Source organism: Chrysochloris asiatica, unplaced genomic scaffold, assembly GCF_000296735.1.
Source record: "Chrysochloris asiatica unplaced genomic scaffold, ChrAsi1.0 scaffold00031, whole genome shotgun sequence".
Classification (NCBI taxonomy): Eukaryota; Metazoa; Chordata; class Mammalia; order Afrosoricida; family Chrysochloridae; genus Chrysochloris; species Chrysochloris asiatica.
Window position 1 is genome coordinate 3,498,890 of NW_006408549.1, and position 17,707 is coordinate 3,516,596.

The 17,707-nt window shown below is 43.1% G+C and overlaps 1 protein-coding gene and 1 pseudogene across 2 annotated transcripts in view; one reads left to right on the top strand and one right to left on the bottom strand.

Annotated features, from left to right (window-relative positions):
• The window catches only part of MATN2 (matrilin 2), a 248,589-nt gene that overhangs the window by 170,672 nt on the left and 60,210 nt on the right, over positions 1 to 17,707 (bottom strand). For both annotated transcript variants that reach the window (XM_006859193.1, XM_006859194.1), the window contains exon 2: positions 3,394 to 3,963. In XM_006859193.1, coding sequence (XP_006859255.1) covers positions 3,394 to 3,963 — 570 coding nt within the window. The remainder of the gene's footprint in view (positions 1 to 3,393; positions 3,964 to 17,707) is intronic.
• The window catches only part of LOC102842571, a 30,767-nt pseudogene continuing 18,669 nt past the window's right edge, over positions 5,610 to 17,707 (top strand).

Below are 17,707 nucleotides of genomic sequence, written 5' to 3' on the forward strand. Positions count from 1 at the left end.
GATCTCTAAATTCACATGTGATATATTCAAGGTCATATTTTGGCTCTCGTGGACTTGTTTTCATTTTCTTCAGCTTCAGTTTGAATTTGCCTATGAGTAATTGATGGTCTGTTCCACAGTCTGCCCCTGGCCTTGTTTTCACTGATGATATGGAGTTTTTCTATCGTCTCTTTCTGCAGATATAATCAACTTGATTTCTATGTATTCCATCTGCTGAGGTCCATGTGTACAGTTGTTTTTTTATGCTGTCTAAAGAATGTATTTGAAATGAACAAATCATTGGTTTTGCAGAATTCTATCATGCGTTCTCCAGCATCATTTCTATCACCAAGGCCATATATTCCAACTACTGATCCTTTCTCTTTGCTCCCAACCTTTGCATTCCAATAACCAGTGATGATGAATACATCTTGATTGCATGTTTGATCGATTTCAGATTGAAAAAGTTTGTAGAATTCTTCTATTTCATCCTTATTGGCTTTAGTGGTTGTTGTGTAAATTTGAGTAATAGTGGTATTAACTGGGCTTCCCTGAAGGCACATGGATATTATCCTATCATAGACAGCATTGTACCTCATGACTGATCTGGATATGTTCTTTTTGATGATGAATACACCATTCCTCTTCAATTTGTCATTCCCGACATAGTAAACCATGTGGTTGTCAGATTCAAAATTGGATTACATGAAGACAAATATGGCATCAGGATTGAAGGAAAAATCATTAACAACCTGTGATACGCAAATGACACAACCTTGCTTTCTGGAAGGGAAAAGGACTTGAAATACTTACTGATGAAGATCAAGGACTACAGCCATTAGTATGGATTGTTCCTCAATGTAAAGAAAACAAAAATCCTCACATCTGGACCAATAAATAACATCATGATAAACAGAAAAGACTGAGTTGTCAAAGACACTCATGGAAACAGCAGTCAAGAAACCAAATGATGGAACCGTCATCTCACAGTAATTCACCAAAATGACAAACACAAAGGGAAAGAGGCGGAGTACCTGCTATCTGTTCTCCAGGTCTTTTAGGAAACATGGGGTCGTTCCTTTGGCCACGTATATGCGAATCTACAAGAAATGTGATATTGTGGACATCGAGGGAATGGGTACAGTTCAAAAAGGGATGCCCCACAAACATTACCACACAAAACCAGAAGAGTCTACAATGTGACCCAGCATGCTGCTGGCATTGTTGCCATGAGAATTAATGAGCACATTAAGCACTTTAAGAGCTGAGACAGGTTCCTGAAGTGAGTGAGGGAAAATGATCAGAAAAAGAAGGAAGCCAAAGAGAGAAGTACCTAGGTTAAACTAAAGTACCAGACTGCTCCCCCAAGAGAGGCGCACTTTGTAAGAACCAATGGAAAGGAGTCTGAGCTGCTAGAACCTATTCCCTATGAATTCATGGCAGAACAGGAGTAAAATAAAGATGCGTGTGATGTAAAAAAAACAAAGAAGAAGAAAGAAATCAAATGATGTATTTATTGCAATAGGCAAATCTGCTGCACAAGCTCTCTTTGTTCAAGAGTAAAGATGTTGTCAGTTTGAGGACTAAAGTGTGCCTGACCCAAGCCATGGTATTTTCAATCACCTCATATGCATGAGAAAGTTGGGCAGGGAAGGCCATAGAAGAATGGATGCATTTGAATTATGGTGCTGGTGAAGAATATTGAAAGTTCTGTGGACTACAGAAGAACAAATATATTTGTCTCAAAAGAAGTACAGCCAGAATTCTTCTCAGAAGGGACAATGGCAAGACTTTGCTGGAAAAAGACATCATGTTTGGTAAAGAGAGGGTAGGTAAAAAAGTGGGGAAATCCCCAACAAGATGGATTGACAAAGTGAAGCAACATTGGGCTCAAACATACCAACGATTTTGAGGATGGCACAGGACCTGGCTTTGCTTCAATCTGCTGTACGCTGGGTCGCTACAAGTCAGAACCAACTCAATGGTGCCTAACAACACCAACATGCAGGAGACCTGAGTTCCCAGTCAGTGTGCCGCTACCACCCATCTGTCAGTGGAGATTTCAGCGTTGCTGTGAAGCTGAACAGTTTTCAGTAGAACCTTCCAGACTAAGAAGGACTAAGAACAAAGGCCTGGTGGTCCACTTCTGAAAACCCTGTGGAGTACACTGGTCCATTCCCCAACAGGTCATGTGTACAGCACATGACTGAATAATGTTTTGTTCCATTGTGTGTGGGGTCACTATGAGTTGGGGGCTGACAACAATAGAGTGGAGCCTGGCCTGGCAATCTGGGCTCCTGCTAGAATCATTATTTACCCATTGGATAGGCAGAGAAATGGAGGCACTGATCATTTGAAACTATTTTCCTGTTTTAGAAGAAGGGACAAGAAAGAAGCTGTGGTGAGGTGAAAACAAGTTGGCTTGCTGAGAAAAGCTGAAGCAGGAACTAGGGTTGGAGATAGCTCAGAAGAATCTGTGGAGAAAAGGGACAGAGAGGGGTCTTGTGGAGAACGGGGTTAGAATGCAGGAGAGGGGAATGAGAAGAGAGGAATGCAGATCCAGGATATGGGGTTGAGGGGGGCAATTTCCTGTAGAAGGGGTGTGAGACAGCGGCACCTACAACTTAACACGCTAACACTAAGTCTCTGTCAGACAGACTTCCACTACTAATGGAAACACAAATCACAGGGAGGAAGTAGGATAACTGATGGTACATGGAGGGGAGTGCAATCATTGAAATGAAACGATATATGTGATTTGTTGAATGTAAAACTGATGATCTGCTCTGTAAACTGTCACTCAAGTCACAATAAAAAGTTAAACACACACACTCACACATATATATTCTTCACAAATGAAGAGGAAATAAAGACATTTAGACATTAAAAAAAAAAAAATGGAAAAGCATCCACTACTAGCACAACCAAGGAGCAAAAGTGCCTCGGTTTCTTGGTACCCCACACACTACCCAAGGAAGCAGTCTATATTTTAGCCCTCCCATATACACCCCCACTCCCATTCCCAACACATGGAATTCCAATTTAAGGAATGCTAGTACAGCTCAATATACTGGGAGAAAATTCATCTCAGCTCTTACCCTACCATTGGGTTTAAGAGTCCCTTCCTGAGGAACATTTCCCTGAGCATCCTCTCCTGTTAGGTCCTTGGGTCATAGGCTCCATAATGCTTTGCATGCTTCTTCCATTACACTGATCAAAGCAGTAAGTTACTTATTTGTGCAATTATATGTGTAATGCCTGTATCCTTGACCAGGGGGGCAGCCTCAAGAAAACTCTGTGTCTGTCTTGGTCTTTGCTAACACAGTTCTTGGGACATAGACACAGAATAGATACTTGAGAATGAATGAATTCTAAAGATTCCCCCAATATATGCCACAGAGGAGCAAGACTTACTGCACAGCTTGTTCTGGAACACTGAGGTCAGGGACTCAATCTGGCTGAAGTTGGCCACCAGGAAGACATGGTCTTTGTGGGGCTCACTCCCAATAGCCTTCAGCGTGTTGAGGTCTACCTGGCCCACCCCAATGGCAAAAATCAGAATGCCTGTGTCCCGAGCCTTTGCAGCCACTTCAGTCACTGAGTCCTGAGGCCTGCCATCTGTCACAATCATTATGACCCGAGGCACATTCTCCCTCAGGGGACGGGCCCCCTCTGCTTCTGAGAATGCGATGTTCAGGGCATACTGGATGGCCAGCCCTGTCATGGTGCCCGTGGACAGATGTCTCATCCTCTTGACAGCACGTTCCACATCAGACTTCCTCTTGAAGGTCTTGAGAGAGAACTCGTTCTTGACAGTGCTGCCATATTGGAGCAGACCCACCCGGGTGACATCTGGCCCAATGTCCAAGAATTGCAAGATGTCCACAATGAACTCCTTGACCTTTGCATAGTCGTAGGCGTTGACGCTGCGGGAGCTGTCGATGATGAAGACCAGGTCTGCCCGCTTGTTCTCACAGGAGCTCTCTGGGGAAAGAGGGACAGCCAAGCACATTAGAAGAATGCTAAGGACAATTTTCACCTCCCATGTGAGAGACCCAGTTCCATTCCCAGCCAAGGCACCTCATGCATGACCACTACCTATCTGTTGGTTTGTATCCTGCAGTGACTTACACATTACTCTGGTGCCAAACAGGTGTAAGGGGAGCTGCCAGACTAAGATGGACTGGGAAAAAAGGCGACTCTGAAAAACAGCCGATGAAAACCCTTTGGATTACAATATCTGACCTACAGCTCATCACGGGATGGACAGGGCCAGGCTGTAGTTCATTCCAATGGGCATGTGATTACCATGACTTGGGGCAGACTCAGTGGCAGCTAAAGGCAACAAGGACCAAATTTAGATAGACTGTTTGGGGAAATTCTAGGTCAGTAATCACTTTCAGCTGTGGGTTAATGTGCCAGACTGCAAAGCTGTTTGAACTGCAAGGCTGGCAGTTCAAGTTCATCACCTACTCCTAGGAAACCCTATACAGGGTTGCTATGAGTCGGAACCAACTCGATGGCACTTAACAACAACAACAATCACTTTCAAACCTCCAATCTCCACTGATTTTTCTTTCAGGCTCAGGGTATATGTAATTGACAGGTAGTTCCAAGCATTGGGTACAAACAGACTGCTATTTCTTACAGCAAGATAAATGAACAGTTCAGCTTCTTGAAAGTTACCAATGCAGTTTTTAAGTGAACATATACTTGATTGGAGTAAAAAATATATATATACTGGATACTTTAGGGAACATAAAAGAAGCTTAGTACAGGGCCTAACATCAAGGGCTTACAATCTACCTGGAGAGGCTTAACTAATGAACAATGAAAGAATACTGTACATTTTCAAATAATGTGCCGGGGAGGGGAGGGGCAGTGCATTTGTCAAAAATGTATAATGTCAGTGTTATTTGCATAAAACATGATAAACAATATAAAACTATTTGGTTCTGTAAATAGGGAAAATAGTTCTTTATAATTTGCCACCTAATGGAGCCAATATTCAGAGACAAGACTCAGAGCAAAGAGCAAAACATTTATTAAGTATCAATACTCAGGAAGGCAGAGGAATGGAAATTCCCCAGATCTATGTCCCTGAAGGAAAGGGGAGTGGGGATTTAGAGGGATCTTGGGCATAGGGTAGCACACCAAGGAATTTCAGAAACCCCTTTGTCGCTTTGTTTATCTCATGTCTTGCTGACCATTCTGAACATGCTGACAGGCACTGTTAAGACTTCCCAGTGGCCTTCACAAGAAATGTGCAGCTGTTTTCTTCCTTCCAGGGATAGTGCATGGAATGGGAATTAACTACCAATTAAAAGAAGAAATGATTAGTCTCTAAAAGAAGAGCTTAACTATGGGGTTGTTAAGGAAGAAGCTATATTTTAACTAAAGCTATTAAGACTGTCAAGATCTCATTTTACTTTAACCAAGATAAAACTTTCCTTACTCTTAGTTTTTCACTGCACCATTTCAGTTCCAACAATAGATATCCAGAGAAGAGGGACATTAGTAGACTGGGTTCAAGGAAATGGCCTTGACTGATGGATGGTGTTTGGACTGGAGACAAGGCACAAAGGAAAAGGGAAATATGAGCAAAATCCCAAGAGAGAATGTATACGACAATGGTAGAGTAAGTGGTGAAGCCTTTGCTGTTGAGTCAAGTTCTGATTCTGTGATGCTATAGAACAGAGTAGAACTGCTCCCATTGGGTTTCCAAGACTATAAATCTTCACAGAGCAGACTGTCCCATCTTTATCCCTCAGAGTAGCTGGTGGGTTCAAACTGCTGATCTTTAAGTTAGTAGCCAAGCACTTAACCACTGCACCACCAAGACTTCTCTATGAGACCTTAGATAGAGGAAATTGCAGCCAGACATTATGTTGGAAGGATAGCCAGAAGCCCATTATAAAAGGCATTTAAATTCAGGCAGAGAAATCTATATATGATGCCACAGGTGATGGGAGACTACCTTAGTATCATATCATGTAATTTACCTCTCCTGGTGTAGTGCTATAGGATAAGCACTGGACTGCTAACTATAAGGTCAGGGGTTCAAACCCACCAGTCGTTCCCTGGAAACCTTATACAAGGTCCATTCTGAGTCATAACCGAATGGCACTTAACAACAAGAACATAGAAAATCTACAGGAGCCCTGGGAGCCTAGTGGGTAAAAGTTGGGCTGCTGACCTTGAGGTCAAGGTCAGCAGTTTGAATCTACTAGTCACGCCATGAGAGAAAGATGAGGTTTTCTGCTCCCACGATGATTTGCAACCTCAGACCCTAACCATGGTTGTTATGAGTCAGAATCAATTCAACAGCAAACAACCGCCAACCACTACTACTTAGAGGAACGCTAAGGAGCCCTGGTGGCATAGTGGGTTATAAGCTGGACTGCTAACCGGAGGCTTAGCAGTTCAAACCCACCAGCCACATGAGAAAGATGAGGCTTTCTGCTCCCACAAAGATTGATAGCATCCAGAGAGACTTCCAGCAAGATATCCAACTAGGCTGATACACTACACAGACCCTCTACAACAAAGATATGAGAGATAAAATAAAACACACACAGATGAGAATTCTGGCATGTTGAACTTAAGAAGAAAAGTCAGAGAGGTGGATGGAGTGCTTGCTGGGAGGAGAGGCCGAGCAGGGACGGCAGGAGAGGGAGACCGCCTGGTGAACGGCAGGGCAAATGCTGCACAACCACCTTGTGAGCAGCTTCAGCAGCAGAGGGAGGCCTGGCACGGCAGATTCATGTGAGCAATGGGAAAGGTGAGATTTCTTCATTTTCCCTACGCTCCCCTAGTGACCAGAGGTGTGGTCAGCTCCCACTCTCATCCACCCCCAGTATAGACCCTTCTGTCTATGAGGCTCTATGAGGCTATAGGGAGCCATGCCAGAGTGAAGTGGGAGCTGGCTTCACTGATTTGGTGTGCCGCTTTGGTGCCTGGACTCAGGCGAGCTAGGCTCCAGACCAACAAATCTGCAGATCCATCAGACAAGCATTTAACTAGCACCCTGCCCCCAACTCCCCTGTGGTCCTAACAGCCACTGAAACCAGCTCCATCCAGGGTCTCCACCAACATTGAGTGCCCTGAACATAGATAACACTGAGGCTGAGAGGACTCCATCTAGGACCAGGAACAACTCTACTGTCACATCCCTTCCACAATCACCTCACGAGCTCCTTGAATTGCAGGAGCCACCCAACCCCCCACAAGAGGTTTCTCCTCTCTGAGTCCAACAACTGCACTGTTTTCACAAATTCTCTGGAGGCAATAGACAATTTTAGCTCAAATGAAGAAACAAGAGAGAATGACTCAAACAAATGACCAAGATGCAGAGCCAGAAAATGTTTCTGAGAAAGAAAACTTAATAGAACTGAAAAAGAAATCAAAAGAATGTTAATTAAGTACCTTCAAAGGATCAACAGGAGCTCTGGTAGTGGTTACAAATAGGGCTGTGAACCACAAGGTCAGCAGTTTGAAACTACCAGGTGTTTCATGGGAGAAAGATGAGGCTTTCTGCTCCCTTAAAGATTTACAGCCTCAGAATGAGTCAGAACCAACTCCACGGCACATAACAACAACAACAACAACAACAAAAGGATTAACAGAAAGATAAAGAAAAGCAAGGAGAACACAATAAAAACTTTAGAAGAATTCAGGAAAACACTACAAGAACAAAAGACAAAATAAATGCAAATTTTGAAAGAATACAAAACCTGAAATTAGAAATCCAGAAAGTTAATACTATGATCTCAGAAATGGACAATACATTGAACTAGCAAAGGGAAGATGTGAAGCAATGGAAGACCAAATTAGTCAGTCTGAAGACAAATCTCTTCTATATTAGTATGTTAGAAGAACAATCAGAGAATAGAATGACAAAATCTGAAGAAAGCCTAAGCGCCATAAAGTTATGTGGGGCACCATGAAGAGAAACAACTTAAGGGTGATCCAAATTCCAAAACAGAGAGAGAAAACTGTCAGAGTTGTTGGGAGAAAATTTCCCTAACTATGAAGCACAAAAAGATTAGTATATAAGAAGCTGAACAAAGCCCAAGCAGGATAGATCCCAAAAGAAAATCACCAAGACATATCATAATCAAACTTTCCCAAACCAAAAATAAGTAAAGAATCCTGAAAGCAGCTTAGGGAAAACAAAGAGTGACCTACAAAGGAGAATCAATAAGACTAAGCTCTGATTTCACAACAGAAACCCTGCAGACAAGAAGGCAATGGAATGACATATACAAAACTGAAAAAAAAAAAAGATTGCCAAACAATCATATACCCAGCAGAGCTGTCCCTCAAATAAGACAGTGAAATTATGACACTTCCTGATAAACAGAAATTGAAGGAATTTGTAATGACCAGACCAATTGTACAAAAAAATGTTGAAGGGTGTTCTTTGTGCTAAGACCAACAGCAGCAGATAATAATCCGAGATTACCATACAAGACAACATTACCCAGAACTCAATCCAGATATAGAAGTATTTAAAGTAAAACAAACCTACAAGGCTGAAAATAAGGAACTAGAAACATCCATGTATAACAATGTCGAATATAAAACAAAAAGAGGGAAAAGTGTAGATACAGAACTTCCAAACGACTAGGAAGTGAAGTCGATTTCAAGAAAAAATAGCTTTAAGCAGGGAAGAAATTAACCTCAAAGTAAAAGAACACCTGCACATCAAAATTTTAAAAAGGAGGAAAATCAGAGAGATTTAGTAAACATTAACACAACAGAAATGAAAATGACAAGAAAAGCCACAAACAAAATGAACTCAACATAGAAAATTATGTGGGATGGAGACTTCAGCCGTGCCATTAAAAAAAAAAAAAAGACAGAAAAATAACAACAAACAATTCATATCTATTGATAATTACACAGAATGTAAATGGATTAAATGTACCAGTCAAGAGACATAAAGAGCAGAATGGATAATAAAACAGGATCCTTCAATATGCTGTCTACAAGAGACATGTCAGAGGATGGAGACAGCCTAAACACCCATGAACAGAGAATGACTAAACAAACTTTGGTACATTAAACACAATGGAATACAAAACACCTTGAAGAATAATGATGAATCTGTAAAGCACCTCATAACATGGTTGAACCTGGAGGACATTATGCTGAGTAAAATTAGTCACAAAAAGACAAACATTGCATGAGACCAATGTTGTAAAAGCAGAAGAAAAAAAAAAGTTTTCTTGATAAAAGAGGTTGATAGTTACGGTGGGAGTTGGGGAAAGGAAACTTATACCCTTATAAGTTTATGCCTTCATGGGCTAGAGGGTATACACATTAACATAGGTGACAGGTCAGACAATATATAACAAGAGAGAGATTGGCAGAGGAAAGATGAGGGTAGTGGGAGACACAGAGAAGAATGCAGTAGTTAATGTGAATAGAGGTAAATGCTGTTAACTGTTGGTACATGGAGGGGATTGCAACCATGGTAGCGTAGTGGTTATGAAGCGGGCTGCAAACCGCAAGGTCAGCAGTTCAAAACTACCAGCTGTTCCGCAGGAGAAAGATGATGCTTTCTGCTCCTGTAAAGACTTATAGCCTCAGAAACCCTGTACAGGGTCGCTATGAGTCGGAAAAGACTCCACGGCACATAACCACCACTAAAGATATTCTAGGAATCCTGGTGTGGTACTGACATTCCCCGACCTTGAATTTACAGTCTCAGAAGCCCTAAGGAGTAGGACTGTGAGTTGAAATCAACCTGAGGGTAGTGGATTTAGGTTGAAAAGTACATAAGTCAGTAGCGTCTTGTTCAGAGGTTGCAGTGATCTGGTTGAGAGAGGGGCTCAGATAACAACCAAGGAGCCACCTGAACAATGGAGACAAGAGCCAGGCAAGGAGCACACTGACAGAGGCACAGGACAAAGGCAATGTCAGTCTGTCCCTCACCACCACCACAACTGTACTAGACAGCCAGGTGAGAAGGCCATAAAGAGCCAGAGCCTATAGATGAAGCTTATGCCTTCCACCTTCAGGGTAGAGGATAATGTTGGAGGAGATGAGAGGCTTCTTTGTCTCAGTGGATGGAAGTCAGGATTCCTGTTTTGATTTTTAGATATTCTGAGCTACTGCCTCCACTCCGGGTGACTCCCTCCTCACCACCCTCCTCCTGAACTTTGTCGCTAAATCAGGATTTGACGGATTAGAAAAGGAATCCCAAATGCTTGCCCTAAATCCCATTCACCACAGCTGCAACAAAGAGAAAGCCAAAAATCAAACAGTGAGCCCTGTCATAAAAATGAGAAGTGGGAAAGGCCCGTGAGGTCACCCTGTCCAAGCTGGCTTTGCTGTGCACATACTCCATCCAGTGCTGTCTGCAGTTTTAGGAGAGGACAGACACATTCCCCAACACCAGTATCCTGGAGAACCGCAACCTTCTGTCCCGCTCACACTTAACAGTAGGGACTGGGTGAATTTAGTGTGAGTTTCCCAAAACCTATCTCTAAAGACCCAGTGATGAGATCAATATAAAACTGACACTTACAAGGTGTTCAAAAATATCTTTTCCACAGTACTTCCATCAGTATGGTGTCATCTGATTTTCAGAACAATAGCTTGAGAAAAGAAGTAGGATGATCATACCCATTAGATAGGTGGGGAAATGGAGGTATGGAGAGTTTTAAATTTTTTCATAATTTAGAAAAAGGAAAAAAACAAAACAAAACATGGAGGCAACACCCACCTCACTGAGTAGTTGTGAGAATTTCAGAGATAAGGAAGACAGCCCCGTGCCCAGCTGCACATATAGGCTCTCCTCAGCCAGGCCCTGCTCCCAGCCCTCTCCCCTTCCTGTGCCCAGTCAGGATGTTTGTGCTGCACCCAGGCATCTGTCCCAGAAGACCAGATTCCACTTGCTGACATGCTGTCTTCCAAACATGGGAGCCTCATGTGTGTCAGAGCAGAACTGCACTCTACAGAGTTTTCAGTGGCTATGTTTTCAGAAGTAGACTGCCAGTACCTTCTTCCCATGTGCTTTTAGATATACTCAAACCTTCAATCTTTAGGTTAGCAGTTAAGCACATGAACCATCTGCACCAGTCAGGGACTCCTATCTGAGCAGACAGTGGGACTGAAATCCAGCATACGTGAGCCCTAGGGGTCATATCCATTCTGAGAGTCACCTGGAGATGGTGCCTTTGTCTACTTTTCACAAAAGTCTAGCATGTGGCCAAGCACCCAGGCTGGCTCCTCTCCAGGAGTACCCCCCCCTCCCCACCCTCTATGTCTGAACTTAGGGCACAGAGCCCACCCTCTATGTCTGAACTTAGGGCCACCTGCAGAGAACAGGCTTCAGACTTACATCCACCATGATGAAGAAAATTAAAGTTTCCTTAGAGGGAAATCCCTTAATCAAAAAGTTGGAGGTTCGAGTCAACCCAGAGGCACTTCAGAAGAAAGATCAATCAATCTATTTCCAAAAATTCATTGATTGAGAGACCAGTGGAGTACAGTTCTACTCTGGCACACACAGAGTCACTATGAGTCAGAACTGACTCAATACAACTGGTTTGGCTTGGGTTCTTGCTTAGAAAGGAGGGAGGCAGAGCACAGACTGAATCCCTGAGAACGCCCTTTCTTTGGAAATCTTTGGGAGCTGGCAGTCTTCCTGAGACGGGTGTCTGACTGTAGGTCCTAGTTACGATGAGGACATTCCACTAAGCAACACTGCCCGTCTGTGATTAAAAGACAACACAGGGAAGCATGCGAGCTCCATGGGGACATACTTCCACAACACAACAATATCACAAAGGTCTGAGACTTGTCAGAGGTGCCAAGTGAGCTGAAAAGAAGTCCTGGAAACATTAGTGACCCAGTTCTCTCCAAGACGTCTCCTCAGGTCCCTTGAGTACTTAGAATTACAATCTGGAAAGGCTAGTTCAGTGGCTCCCATATTTGAGCATGCACCTAACTAAGTTCTCTGGAGAACATTTAGAAACAAAGATCAGTGGACCACCCCCATGGCCCCAGCAGCTCTAAAGTGAAGACGTCAACATTTGCATTTCTAACCAGTTTTCCAGAGAAGCAGAGGCTGCTGGTTCAGAGACCACACTCTGACAACCAGTAGTTGTAGAAATAAAGCAATCTCTTGGAGAAAAGGGTTCCTGGGAAATCCAAATGGTTAAGCGCTAGGCCGCTAACTGAAAAGCTGGCAGTTTGAATCCAACCACTCAGAGGCACCTTGCAAGAAAGGCCTGGCGATCAGCTTTGAAAAGGTCACAGCCTTGAAACCCTGTGGAGTGCAGTTCTACTCTGTAACATGTGGGGGTCCATGAGTGAAATCAACTCAAGAAAGGAAGTTGTGGAAAATCAGGACCTCACTATGTCACTGTAAACCCCCTGAGGGTGAGAAACTAGTCTTGTTCATGTTTGTAGTCATGCTGTTGAAAGCACAGGTCTTCAATCAATATTTGTGGAATCAAGCTGAATTTATGTGCAAGGGGCTGAGTCAAGTGGGGAGGGGAGCGTTTGTAATTCAAGGACGAGATGAAAACCATTAGACTAGATTCTAGGATCCAAATCTTTTGTCATTTTGTGAGGGAGCCATAATTTTTGAATTTTTAGTTCATAGAAACAGACCAATAAGCTTTAGAGACAGAGGGGTCTAAATTGTTGTCGAAAAGTGTCGTTGAGTCAATTCAGATTCATAGTGACCCTGTACAAAATTCCCGAGGAGCAGCTGGTGGGTTTGGACTGCCAACCTTGTGGTTTGAAGTCCAGCGCTGATCCTACAGCGCTACACCAGAAGTTCAATTATTCTCTTTACAAAAGCTTCAGCTGAGACTTGGAGAGGCTCTTTATGGTCAGACCTGGCTTTTTTGGAAAATCACCATAATAGCTGGTATTACAATTGTGAGCTTTTGCAAATACTTGGAAAACTCTGAAGTACACATTTGCTATGAAAAACCTTGCAGCTTCTCCACATGAAGATGGCTGCAAGATGTGTAGTGGGGCTGCTTTCACTTTGAAGAACCACATCCCAATTTCCTTGGCCAGGGAGAAGAACTCACTCTGATCTTCTTTGGGCCCCTTCTGACAAAGACTTTCAGCAGTAGTGGAAAGAAGATTTGTAGCACATTGTAAAATGTCATCCTTCTAACCACAGAGTGACAGCTTGGATTCCAGCAACAGCACTTCAGTATCGTCAGCATGCCTGCAAAGCCCACACACGGGCCAGCGAGGGTCTCTCACCCTTCCAGAAAAGGTGACCATGAACCAGAACCATCAGGTAACATTCCTCCCCAAGTGGGATTACAGTGTGCAACCTTGGAACTATTTTCTTCTGTCAGGAGCTTCAGCCATGTTGCTCATTAGTCTCCTAGCGCTGGCTAAAATTAATTATGGCTGTGTAATCACACAATAAATATTTGGTGCCATCTGCCTAGAGAAGTCGGAGCATATTTGGAGAAGGGAGGGATACGATTCGCCATGATGAGGTTAAAATCATTTCATCTGGAAACTGACCGGGGGATCTGAGACCCTCAGTGAAACTAAGAGTAGAGTCCTAGGATCTCAATGCAAATGCAGCCTCTGCCACTTTCTGTCCATGGGGTCCTGTTCTGTTCCTTAGCCTCTTTGACCCTCAATCTCTTCCTCTGGAAAGTAGGGAAAGTTATATGTGAGATACAAAATAGAAGAGAAAAACCAATATTTATTGAGCATTTAATAACAGCTATGTGCTTCCAAACTTTGTCTCTCATACTTGGGACATATTGTCAGGAGGGACCAGTCACTGGAGAAGGATATGTTTGGTAAGGTGGAGGGTCAGGTAAAAAGAGGAAGACCCCCAGTGAGATGGATTGGCAAAATGGCAGCATCAAGGGCTCAAGCATGGCAACAATTTTTAGGTTGGCCCAGAATCAGGCACTGTTTCATTCCGTTGTGCATAGGGTTGCTATGAGTCGGTACCAACTCGATGGCACCTAACAACAACAACAACAACAACATGTGCTTTATATATATCGGTTTAGTTCTTTTTCACACCAACCTTAGGAAGTAGATACTGTTACTACTATCCACATTTTACAAAAGAGGACAATGAGTCTAAAAAGGCTAGACAACTTGCTTGTGGTCTCATAGCTAGGAAATGGATTTGAACCCATCTGTGTGGCTCCCACTTTTGTCTGAAGCCCACATTTGTAACCACCAAGCTATGTGCACCATGGGTGTGAGAGGAATTTATCCTATTGGACCTGACATTCCCAGTTACCCATGATGCACTAAGACTACACTGATTCTCTGAGGTCAGTTCTTTCCACTCCTGGAATCTGGGCCTAAGAGCAATGGCCCAAACCTGGCTGCCTGCTGCCAAGTGCTTCTCCCTTGTTAAAAGACAATTTGTATATTTTTTCTTTTTCCCTAATCTAATAAAAGGATGGAAACAGATGCTTACCTCCCTGAATAGCAATGGTCCCTCATTTGACAAGTGCTTGTTGAGTGCTCAGGAGGAGGAGCAAGGTCCCCTGGAGACCAAAGGATGGGGCAGGTGTGATGGAGACGAGGAGGGCACCTATCTTTGAGGGACTGGGAAGTAAGAGAAACACGGTCCTAACGATTAGTGAATGCCCAGAGGAGTGGGGGGTGAGGAGGAAGTCTCTCAGGGCACCAAGTTGAACTGGAGAGAGATAGCTGGGCTGTCAGGAGCCAGAACAGCTGATTAAGACAAGATAAAACAGAAAGTATAATCAAGCCTTTCATAGCTTGCTGTGATAATACAAGCAAGGAAAAAAAAAAACAGAACGTGCCAATCCTTCCGTTCCATGTTTTCCCAGGAACAATACTTGGGTGAGGGGCAGGTGGGTCATCATAGGTGTAGGAACTTATTGCTGAGGGAGTCCAAATTAGAGGCTTCTCCAGTTTTCTGGACCCCAGGACTGGGGTTCTGGGGAGGAGAGTGAGTGTGAATTAGAGTTGGGGCAAATGTCTTCACAGGTAAGGCATCGTTAGCCAAAGGTCTCACAGTCCCGAATAAAGAGGGTCCATAGGAGGTGCCTGGGCAGGGCATGCAGACCTGTGAAGGGGGGCATCCTAGACTGAAGCTCCCTTCAGAGATGACAAGGCACTGGCTGGGGTCAAGCCTGCGGTCAGACCTGAAAAACCCACCTAGGTTTTAGTCCAGAGCCAGACTCCTCAAAATGGATTTCAGAAAATGTAACGCTTCCTATCAATTCCCAGCAAATTTCCACAAACAGATGGTTTGTGGGCACTTAAAAAGAGAACCGTGAAAGATAAAAGTGAGAGAATGTGATGGTTTCTAGGGCAGCGGAAGAGGGAGCGGGTAAGAGAATAGCATGATTTCCAGGCAGCACTAAAGGCCTGCTTGATGTTGGTGATGGTGAAACTGGAGTGAGGCTGATCACCATGGCACTGTGCTTTGCTTCAGCCACATTCATGCAGAGGAGAAAACGTGCAAGGGCTGGACTGAACTAGGTCTGTAAGTCAGCTAACAGAGAATGACAAATCAGGGGAAGACAAGACGGCTGAAGAACGACTATATTGATTTCCTTTGGAATTAAAACTGGGGGAAATAGGGAAACAAGAGCAGAGTGGTTAAAGGATAGTAAAAAGGAAGCAGAATCAAAGGACTAAAAGTCCAGATAAAATCAAACCGTTGTTAACATTAGAATCATAGAAGGAAACCCCTTACTCGTAGGAGAAGATTATCGTTGTTAGATGCTGTAGTGTCAATTTCAACTCATGTGACCCCACGTGACAGAGTAGAACTGCTTCATAGAGTTTTCTTGGCTGTGGAGTCCTGGTATGACACTGTAGGATAAGCACTGGACTGCTAACCAAAAGGTCAGTGATTCAAACCCACCAGGGAAACCCTATCCAAGGTGGCTCTAAGTCAGAACCAGGATTGTTAGTTGCCATTAAATCGGCCTCCCACTCATGGTGACCTCATGTACGATGGGTAGAAATGCTGCCTGGCCCTGCGTTATCCCTACGATCCATTATGGGTCACACCGTTGTGATCAGTTTTCTAAAGCAGATAACCAAACTTCTCTTCCTAATCCATCTTAGTCTGTAAGATCTGCTGAAACATGTCCTCAGCAACACACAAGACTGCCACTGGTGGCTGTGCATGGAAGGCAAGGATTTTACCACTGAGAGGTCTCAAATTAAATTAATGAAGGAACTGTAGTTACTAGTGATCACAGGGTCAAGGTTATGATCAGAGGAGCCAATGACTGAAATATGAGGGTAAGTCAAAAAGTATTACTACTAGAGTTCCAGTTCCAAACTGCTATTTAAACATGTCTCTGTGCTCAGTGGATGGCGGCAGACAAGTCCTCTCAGCAATACACCTGTTTTACTCTTATTTGTTGTTGTTGTTATAAACTGCCAGCATGTCAGTCCAGACTTATAGAGATCCTATACAGGGTTTCCAAGGAGCAGCTAATGGTTTGAGCCAAAGACCTTCCGGTTAGCAGTCCAGAGCTAAATTAAGGACACAGGACCACCATGTAGGGTCATTAGGAAAAAGTTTTAAGAAAACTGAAAACTTTACTAGTGAGAAAACAGCCAAGAAAGTTGTGCTGAGGAATATTTTTTCATTGGGACAATGGATGAAAAATCCTGCTTATCATGGAAGACAGCATGTTCTATCTTACAAGAGTTTCATTAGGAAACCTTATGCATCCACCCCATAGCCCTGGTCTTGGCCCTTCAGACTTCGTTTGTTTCCCAAACTCCAAAGAATATTTCAAAGGAGCATGACTTACCTGGAGGATGTTCAAGATGCCATTTTGGCATGGTATAAAACATTGAAGGGCCTGGAATTATTTGGGGAAAGATTGGAAAGAGGGAAATACCATGTTCAGAAATATATTGACCCAAATACAGGATATGTTGAGAAATAACAGCTTCACATTTTGGTAATTCTGTTTACTAAAGCTTTCTGTTATTATTTTTTTTAATAGCAATATTTTTTTACTTATCCTTGTATGATGGAACACAAACATATTCAAGATCAGGAAGTCAAAGCTGTCGAAGGCTCACTGAAGTAGAAAGTTGAAAGTAGAAAGTGAGGGATTTCTTGGCCATCCAATAGTGTACATAAATTGGACAAAGAACCCAAAATTGGGACATGGGTTATTGTGGACTCCAATCCAAACACCACCATCACTGGAGTGTTTGCCTAGTATTTGTGAGGTGGTGCCAAGTGAGGATTTTGATGTTAAAAATAAAATGTGTGAAGATGGCTCATGCTATACTTTTGAATTCTGCTTGAATAATGGTAGTTATCATAACGGAAAGGGATTCTTGAAATCACTAAACCTTAAGACAAAAGGAATGCTGGGGAAAAGCGGCAGTGAGCCAAGAATAAAACTGTCCTTGTAGCTAGAAACAACCAGAGGATATTTTTAATTACCTAAGAGTGGCTCGAAAGACTATAAAACATGATTAAAATTTCATAAACTGGCAGAGAGAAAAACTAGTTCACCCAGAGTTTCAGGGACACTGGGGAGGAAAATTACAGTTGTTTTATGAGCACAGGGGGTGGGGATAGGAAGGGGGGAATCATTATCATTGTGAGCAAGCATACACTTAAGAAAAATAAAATCACCCACAATTTAATTTGTTTTCTAGTTCTTGATGCAACAGCTCAGGAGGGTCCATGGGCTCTGTAGTTAGCATCTGGATGTCAGCTAGTCAAATGACCAACTCTGGGGATGTT